Consider the following 9,727-nt stretch of genomic DNA (forward strand, 5'->3'; position numbering starts at 1 on the left):
GTCGGACGGATATGCATTAATCGATATCGAAGTCGCTGATCAATTTGTATATTTGGGAAACGTGGTTTCTACCAACAATGGTTCCGTATTTGATATCGCTCCACGCATTAAGAAAGCTAGATCCACCTTTGTTGTTTCGTTTAAAATTTGAATGCAGTTACCTTGTATCAAGTCGAAAATGCTCTGTGCTAATGTTTTTTCTGTGCTGTATATGGGAGTAGCACACGTTCATTTTTGAATGTAAAATTAATGTATCTTTTGCAAAGTGTGGTATTTCTAGATAGACTAATCCTATATACATAGAACGTGGAACGATAGTTATCCCATTTAACACATACCTTTAGTAATGTGTAATAGTTGTTGATACAGAATTGCATAGTTTTTTTGATGGCGTCCTTCTGTGTAATAAAGGCTGGAAGTTATATTTTGGATATTTTTTTACGATATCCCATTCCACCTTGAAACTTTCTTTCAACTGGGTTTCTTTAGTTTTTTGCTGGCTCTTCTCCTATGGTGATTATCTCTAACCTCTTTCTACTATATAATAGTAACGTGATAATCCAATTGGATGTGGGTCTTGCAGTGTGTTATAGCACTTTATACAAGATTATGGCGGTACATAACAAGCCCTACGGTAATCTATAGAACGCAATGTTTTCAGCATTGCGCTCTCCCGTGATTATCATCCTGATTTGACTCGGGTACTCACTTGCAGCTAAGTCAACTGATACTCGGCATCCAATAACGATATAAATCTCTCTACCACCTGTGAAATTTTAAACGCAACTTTCCGCTTCAACAGGCTTGCACTCTAGCTACTAAGACACATCCAGCCACATAACTATTTTCTACTGGACAATTCCTTTCACCTTAAAATTTTTCTTTTCTCATTTTTCGACAGTTGGTTTTTGCTGACATTCTTAATTTTACGTTAGGTTCGCCACGAATTTACATGCTCAAAAGAGTTAATAAGACATTGATTTTTGAATCATATTCGAGGCAGTTCCGTTGACTTTTCATCCTCTGGCTGAACTAACCAATGCTATTGCAACTTCTTGTCAACTGGATGCGCATTTCTGTGCTGTGTATTGGCTAGTCTTACTACTTACTTCTTATGCAAACTTACATGTGCATAATGAACTCATCTAATTTAAAGTAAAAAGCAAATATTTAGTGAACATTTTCTTTGCTGCTTTAACATCACACGAACATTTAAATTAAAAACTAACTACTGCATATTATTCGGGTTTCAATTTCATGTTTCCTTATAATCCTTTGCTTCGATTTCATGGTTTCTTCTAAACCTTTCTTCCATATTGTCGCTGTGGAACTTAGAAATCCATTGGGATATTCCTTGCAGTCATTTCGGTTTTCATGCAGTGTCCGAAATTGAAAGCAGATTCACATCTGTAAAACGAAATTTCGGATAAAAGCAAATAATCTAATGCTGATAATTTCCATTAGCTTACGGGTCAGCGACAGTTTTAGCTGAGCAAATTTCGAACATTTCACCGGCTTCCTTCATCGCGCCAGCATCACCCTTGGTCATTTCTTCGGCTTCTGTCATGAATACATCTCTATTAACTTTTCCATCGTCTGAAAGCTGTTTTAGGATACTTAAATATTGCCCGATCTATGCTGGCTAATTTTTTTGAAATTTAGTAAAAGTAGGAGTGAATTTACTTACAAGTTTGTAGTTCTTCATTACGCAAGAAATAACGCACTTGGCTTCTTTTGATAAGTCTGATGAACGCGCCTCCAACGCTGCTATATCAGCTGAAGTCGAAGAAAATCGGTCAGTCAATCGTTTGTTTTTATTTAAAAGTATTTACCTGGCGAAGCTTTCTCCGAACCGATACATTGTTCAAGGATGGACTTTAATTTCGGATCATTGACATTTGCCTAAAATGGAAGAAGAAGTTTCTTTCGAGATATATTTCATAACAGATGTTTAGCATTATTAAACACGAATTAACTTTTTATGTTTGTTAATTTTATTTTCCAATTATCACCATCATTCATTCATTAATATTCTACCATCTAGAGCCGAGAGCTAAAGACGAAGCACTGAGCGAAACTCGAATAAAGTTCAACATAGTTCCCTCATACAGTGGGAGAAACTTTAAGGTCATTTAAGCCCAATATAGTTAGGGCTAATCGCGGTGCTTATAGTAAATAATTCAAAAGCAAGACTAGGACTTTAAACAATCAATCGCAACCGTTTAGTGAATTCTTGAAAGGACTGAAATATGTGTATTCGAGCTAGAATTGACCATTGAGCTTTGCACAAAGGCACCTGTTGAAAGTTTAAGTAATTAATAGTGGATATCCTCCACACTATGAATATACCTCACCAAATATTCAAACAAACGAAATCTTCCGTGTTTAGTATAATGAACTTGCTGGAAAACTAGAGAACATTGACTTTAAAAGCTTCAAAATTATGAGAGAATTCGTATATTTTTTAAATATCTGGCAAAATATATTCTTTCGTTCCTTCAAAATACTCTTCTTCCATGAATAAATAAACTTTTGACTCTCCAAAAGGAGTAGAAAATATATAGAAATACCGCACATGCAGATGTACGTGTCTATTTATAGGCGGAGTACTGAAAAGTACTGCCTCATCTGCAATAGAAGTCCTCCTAAATCAGGTACCAAGAAATATTGTAAATTAGTAATTTGATAAATTTTGTTTAAATCCATATCAAAGGTAGCGAATACAGAACTTGTTAGAAGGGAAACGATGGGAGTATAAGCAAATGAAGATTACCTATCCTGCCGTGGTGGGGAGCTCCGTAAGGAAGAGAAGAAAGAGAGAGTAAATCTAAATGTAAGTAATAATCAAATCTCATGAAAAAGCGTAGATATGAAGACAATCAGAACAAGAGTTAAACTTCGAACGTGACAGCTGAACCCTGGCTGATCCATCAATTTAAGTGACCCTTTTATGTCCCTCTCACTTCCCCGTTTCGAAACTAGTTTCAAAACTAATACCTGATTCGGAAAGTATTAATCAAGGCCTCTCATTTGATATCCCACATGATTATAATTGGTGAAAAAAATAAAATAGATCCCCCTTTCGCATGTATGTACCTATGTTTAAATTCAACGGAAAATGATGTAACTCACTGCGTGTATGAGCATTTACAGTTATCACAAAATTTCATATCAATAGGTGTAACCATTTCTGAGGAAACTGCTTGTGGCAGAGAGGCGGGCAGATTTTGATTAAACTTGGAGGTATCATGTTTCATACTATTGTCTATATTACTGCCGATGTGTTTCTAATCAACTTCACCAAAAAAACATGGTATTACGCTATTATTAACGTAATTTGGGCAAAGATTAATATGGAGAGTATATAGAGGTCTAGCGTAGGCAGCTTCATGATTTTTTCAGATTTTTGTTTGGGTAGTTTCTGAGAATACCTTCTTACCTTCATATGTTTGACCCCCACACAACACTTCCCAACAAATGTCAGAACTAAGACTGGTTGCTGACGATATCGACATCATGGGAAGAACGACCCGACACGTACAAACTGCCTTCATCCATATCGAGAAGGTGGCGCGAGATCTTGGGCTGCACATCAATGAAGGCAAGACAAAATATATAGTGGCAACGTCAGCACCGAAATCCGACCAACCAACAACATCAAACCGTCCTGGCCAAACGGGAACAATAAGGATAGGAGAATACAACTTTGAGACCGTTGATAATTTCTCCTATCTAGAGTCGAAAATCACAACCGACAACAGCTACGATGAAGAAATTCGCGCATGGTTGTTGGGAGCCTTTCCACTGTAAACGCTGGACAAGACAATGTAGAGACCTCGCCAGTCCTCATGTATTTCTCGAAGACTTAGGTTCCTAGCAAGAACAATTGCGAACTCTTGGCCACGTTTGAGAGAAGAATCCCTCCGAAGAATTTTTGGCCCCTACATGAGGATGGACGATTCCGTAGCCTACATAACCATGAAATCAATGAGCAATACCACGGCTGTCAGGTTGTGGATAAAATCCGGCTCAATAGGTTACGGTGGGCGGGTCACTTAATCCGTATGGATGAGGATGATCCAGCTCGGAAAGTCTATAAGGGCAATATCTATGGTAGAAAACGAAGACGAGGCATACTCTGCCTGAGATGAAGCGATGGCGTAGATCAGGACGCCAGACAGCTTTTAGGGACATCGAATTGGTAGACCTCGGCGCAAAACAGGGATTTCTGGAGTTCCTTATTAAGGCAAGCCTAGACCGGATACCGGTTGTTGCGTCGTTGATGATGATGATGAAGGAGGGTTGGATGAAGTCAAAATCAGAGGAGGAGCGAAGTATTAAGCCTGACAATTTTGCCGCTCGATTAATGACATCGAGGCAATGGGTGTCAAAGCGGAGCTTATTGTCGAAAGTGACCCCGAGGTCTTGAGTGGAATTCAAGCAGGATAAGGAATGCCCGTTAAGAGAGTAGGAGAAAGAAGTGGGTGAACTTTTTAGGGAGTAACAAATAGAGTGGTACTTTTTGACGTTTAGCGCTAAACCATTAGTCGAGCACCAATGAAACAGAGTGCAGGTTAGATTGAAGGGAAACACAGTCCATAGGCAACGATATATGTCTGGAGTTCCTTATTAAGGCAAGCCTAGACCGGATACCGGTTGTTGCGCCGTTAATGATGATGACGAAGACTGGTTTCAAAACGTACGACATCTCTCATTTGATATACCACATGACTATATTCGATGAGAAAAAATGTACGCCCCTTTTCTAGAACTCAACGTATAAAGACGTAATTTACTGTATCTGCCGGCGTTCACAGCTGCCACCTTCTCACTAAATTTAGTGTTAATCGGTGCAGCCACTTCTGAGAGAATCGTGGCTGACAGACAAACGCACAGATGGACTGACAGATATTTAACCCATTCGTTTTGCTTTATAAACAAACCCTTTAAAAAGGTGGATACTGACGTGTGGACTTTGACTTAGGTTTCTAAGAAGTTGTTCAACGCGTTTGAAGGGAAGATGTTAATAAAAATCCAAAACAAGTCAAGTACAAAGCGGTATGGTATATTTGACAGGCCGGAAGTCTGAAAGGTGACAAAATTTCCAAAGCTTAAATGGAGTGCGACATTCAATGAATAACTTGAGGAAGTCCGTAGAGGCATTCAATAGGAAAATCGGAGGCACTATTAGGTTAACAAGCCTAAAACACAATGTGAGGACCAGTACACACGACAGCTTTTCAGTGTTAGATGTTAGGAACTAGCGGATGTGGTTATTGAATTGACAGGACTGAAGACAATGCACATCGTCACTTTCACACGGTTTCCAGGTCCCTTAATTACGAAAGAAGTCGAAAGGTTTTGTTGATTTTTTGTGTAGGAATATTTGGATATATGACGGGCCCATTTCTATATAGTTCGTAGTGTATACACAATACGTTAAGTATACCTGATATTCAAATCGACGTGATTCTGACATTGTCTCTTTATGGGTCTAGGGGAACTTAAAGGTGGTTTGCAGTAAATTTTTAAAATATAAAAATATACTATTATTAACTTTATTTCAGAAGATATTTTTTAAAACTTTTCTGCTGGGTGGTTTCCGAAAACGGGTCCTTAAAGTGATTGTCACTTTTCGGGCCCCCGCCCTCCTCTCCTTTCTAAATACTGCAACTGTCAAAACTAATATCAGTTTTAAAAGCTACTAATCCAGGTTTTTTTATTCGATAACCCACATAACTATATTCGGTGAAAAAAATACTTGCACCCTTCTTTCAGATATATGGGGACTTCTTTTGAACTTAACATGCAGCAATCTAATTCAACACATGCGTGGGGGCTCATGCATAGCTCCCACCTTCCCACCAAACTTCGTGTGAATCGGTCGGATCGTATCTGAGAAAAGTGTGTGTGACAGACAAGCTATCATAACGTGTCAAGAGAACTGCAGTAGCGAGTTGGACATCCAAGAAACTTGATAAGCAAATGTTCCAGGAAATAATTCTGCAGAAGGCGATGTGGATGGGTTTTTGGAGAGATACAGAAAGCATGTCAAGCTTCCACGGCATGCCGCAATGTACTCAAGAAACGTATGCCCAAATTCTTGTGAAATGCCGAAATTGAAGAACTTCCTCAAATTTACCTTCAAACCAGGAGGCACAGCCAACTGTTCAACCGATTTAAAAAAGTGAGAAAAAGACTGCAAGCAGTCATCTCTAAAAGTAAAACTGAACAATTCAATTCAATATCATTAGTATTCTCTTCCCTTAAGTTTCAAGTGATATATCTCAATGAAACTCCTGAAGTATCGACTGAAGTAGTCCTTGAACCAGCGAAGAAGATCGTCGAAAATAAAATCCCAGGCTTAGACGGCAGCCGTCAAAACAAGTCGAAGGTTGGACAACATTTACGGCGTGCCTCAAAGAAAGGAATTTCCCGAATAAGTGGAGCTTGTGCAAACCCCGAAGCCAAATAAACCTTCATTTTATAGGTCTATATGCCTTTTAAACAGTTTCGGAAAACTTTTCGAACGGATTTTGTTTGTAGTCGAGCAAGATACGGTCAGTGCAACGAGCATGGTAACGAAAATTCCGACGGAAGCAAAAAAGACCAATAGACCTTGCGCAAACAAATTGTCCCTCTCTCTGCACCCACATACCCGGTGGGCATAGTCATAAGACTGCTTCAGGAGAGGAAATTGTGCTACGATCCGTACGGTGGACGTAAAACGTATAAAGCAGTCTGCGGGGTTCCACAAAGATCGCTCCGCGGATGTCTCCTGTGGATAATAATGTATTACGCAATTTTAGTTGCAACTGCCCAAAGGAGTAACAATCATTGGCTTTGCATACGAGATCGGAGTGACTGTCGTGGGACATGGTATTGAGGAGATCGAGGTCTTCATAAATGAGGCAATGTTCGAAATCAGATTTTGGCTAGAAGATGCTGGTGTGACGCTATGGTTTCCGAGCGAAACTGAGGAAGCTTTGATCACCAAGCGAAGAAAGCAAAGGTCATTAAAAATCAGAACAAATTATACATTCGCAACCAACAGGTAAATATCTAGGAGTCATGATTAACCAAAAACTGAAATTCAGGTTCGATTTTGAGAATTTAGTAACAAAACCTTCCTGGGTTGCTACATTGTTGACAACAATGTTACCGAATGTAGGTGACTTTATGCTCCTCTTGAGAGTTGTAAACTCCATATTGCTTCAAGCCGCTCTAGTTTGGGCATCAGGATTGAAACTAGAAACAAATCGAAGCAAAAACGCAGCCCCATATCGATTAAAAGCATTCCGAACATCGTACGCTTACCATACAATATTAGACGAAGCAGCATGTTTGATAGCAGTCATGACCTCCTTCGACAGCTTGGCGAACCAGGGTTAATGCCTGTATGACCCATCATATGTAATCGGCGGGTCGCACACCTATTGTTGGCAATTACCATGAAGTGAAGCTATTTTAGGGTGCTAAAAAATGGGATGATTCACCTAAATTACACTGGATTCACCGGATTAGATGTCCCAAATTAGATCAAAGGAAGGCACGGTGATGTTAGCCACGACCTACGTGAGTCGGGAGGATGGATGGGATTATTGTTGTTGCTGAAACTAACCGATAAAATGAAACGTTGTTGTTTTGCGACCCAAGTCACATGAATATCGCTTGCAATTAGGAGACTGACAGACTAACTTTCCAGCAATTTGGCTCCACATCGATGGGATTAGAGCCATCCATTGCCAAGTCTACTTTGAAAAGTTGAAACGGTTTATGCGGCCGTGAATTTGAATTCTTGCCAGTGGAAAGCTTTGGAAGAACCCGAGACTTCCAGAGCAGCAGTTTTTTTGATGCTTAAAGAATGGAACATGAAAATGCTAGTAGGGTTCTTAACACGTGACTGCTCCTTAAACTACAATATAGAACAAGTCGGAGTAGAAGCTTCACCTATATGTAGTCAAGGTGAGGGAGACGAAACTGCCCTTCATTTCATGTGTAGCTGCTGGACTTCCACAGATTTTAGACAAGAATATTTAGGGGAAATTTTCTCCAACGAATCTGTGTACTCTCTGACTCTGGAAGACATTTTCTGATTCGTCGAAACCTGCGGCCGCCTCCTGTCTATAACGTCGTTCGCCTTGGATTTTTGAGTTAGCAGAATGCGCCGATTAAAAGGACTGAAAGCGTGCGGCTAAGGTTCCTGACAATTTCTTAACTTAGCCTAGGAAAGCAAGTCGGCCCGGTATAGTCCTGGATATGTACGAAACACAAAAGAAAAAATATTTGTATGCTGCTCATAAAGCGCGAATTTGCATCGGAGTAGCGAAGTGTGTTGGAAATATCCCTCCAGTAACACAATAACCTTACTTGATTTAGATGCTTTACGAAACAGATAGGAGCTTGTACCTACCTATTCCCCTAAAAATATGAACCAGATTTTTTAGTTCAAATTATTACACGAAATATGGGGCATGTAAAATTGTAAACACAAATCACTTTAAACCCCAAACCATCCTATAATTAAAATGATTCAAATTTATTTGGAAAAGAAGCCAACAACGCCCATATATAAAATCAATTGTTCACGATTTTCATAAGGTATCCCTTATCGGTTTTTTTGTTGTTAATATTTCACCCCACTGAATCTATTTTACTATTTGCAAATAAATCAAGTTCACCTGAGACACAGCAACCAATGCAGCAACGATAACAAAAACACTAGCGAAACAATTCATTTTAAAAGGATCTGCTGAAATTTAACAAAGAACAACAAAACAATTGAACAGTTGTATTCAGTAAAACTATGAAACTGACATTGAAACTATAAACTGAATCTTATTTTATAGTTGAAAATTTAAGATCTCGCAATGAGTTACTAGTAATGTAACATACTATCAACGACTCAATAACTGTTATTATTCTCGTGGGGGAGTAAATTTGATTCTTGCATTCTGTGAATTTGTCCCCAAATTAGATTCGTCATATTTCCGTTACACGATACTAACATAGATACATATATTAACCCTACATTCATGATTTTGAGTGGAGGTGCACTATGTAAATGGATGGAAAAGACCCTGCGGCAGATGCAAGCTCAAAATTTTATTATACATATGGTACGTATATGTACATAAAAAATAGTCATAATATCAATATAGTCAAAAGATAAATCTTACCTTTATATTTCTGAAAATAGAAGTGTATTACTATTTTGGCTTTTAAAGTAATTTTAAACTATGCACATTATTCTAGTATTATCGCCTAGAGGTTCGTTCTTGATAAAGAAGTTTGCAGGATCCACGTTTACCTGGGATGCCCGCAAAGGCGATGAAAACGATTTTTATAATTATTTTCTCTCTAATTTATGCTTTACAGATATAAAGAGGGTTAACAAAGTCATGAACCAAATAAAATTTTTGACCAGCATCACCGCATAACATTGTTACTGACCTTCAGTCGTTTGGCAAAAAAATGGTTTAAAGGTCAGTCTCATAATGATGACCAGTGTTGGCAGAAAAGTAATTGCCATCTAGGTTTTTCTTATAATAATTGCCAAGACAGTTCTTTACAGTTAATAGCTGGAATTTCTCTGTGAGTTTATTTAAGAAATCGCTGCTCCAAGGGCACATGCTGACCACATTGCCTCCTAGTGTACCGTTACGGTCTTGAATGAAGTGCTCTAACACACTTCAAGGCCCTGATCCAACATGGATTGTTGCGCCAA

At 38.7% G+C, this 9,727-nt stretch overlaps 1 protein-coding gene across 1 annotated transcript; it reads right to left on the reverse strand.

Annotated features, from left to right (window-relative positions):
- Positions 1 to 1,169: 1,169 nt before the first annotated feature.
- Positions 1,170 to 8,836, reverse strand: LOC119661665 (general odorant-binding protein 19d-like). Its single transcript, XM_038071101.1, has 5 exons — positions 8,682 to 8,836; positions 1,833 to 1,902; positions 1,688 to 1,776; positions 1,470 to 1,603; positions 1,170 to 1,407 (listed from the first exon to the last, which is right to left on the reverse strand). Exons 1-5 carry the CDS (start codon positions 8,736 to 8,738, stop codon positions 1,332 to 1,334), a joined length of 426 nt encoding a protein of 141 aa, XP_037927029.1. The 5' UTR covers positions 8,739 to 8,836; the 3' UTR covers positions 1,170 to 1,331.
- Between the last annotated feature and the right edge of the window lie 891 nt (positions 8,837 to 9,727).

The sequence above is a fragment of the Hermetia illucens genome, chromosome 1 (genome assembly GCF_905115235.1).
Source record: "Hermetia illucens chromosome 1, iHerIll2.2.curated.20191125, whole genome shotgun sequence".
Taxonomy (NCBI): domain Eukaryota; kingdom Metazoa; phylum Arthropoda; class Insecta; order Diptera; family Stratiomyidae; genus Hermetia; species Hermetia illucens.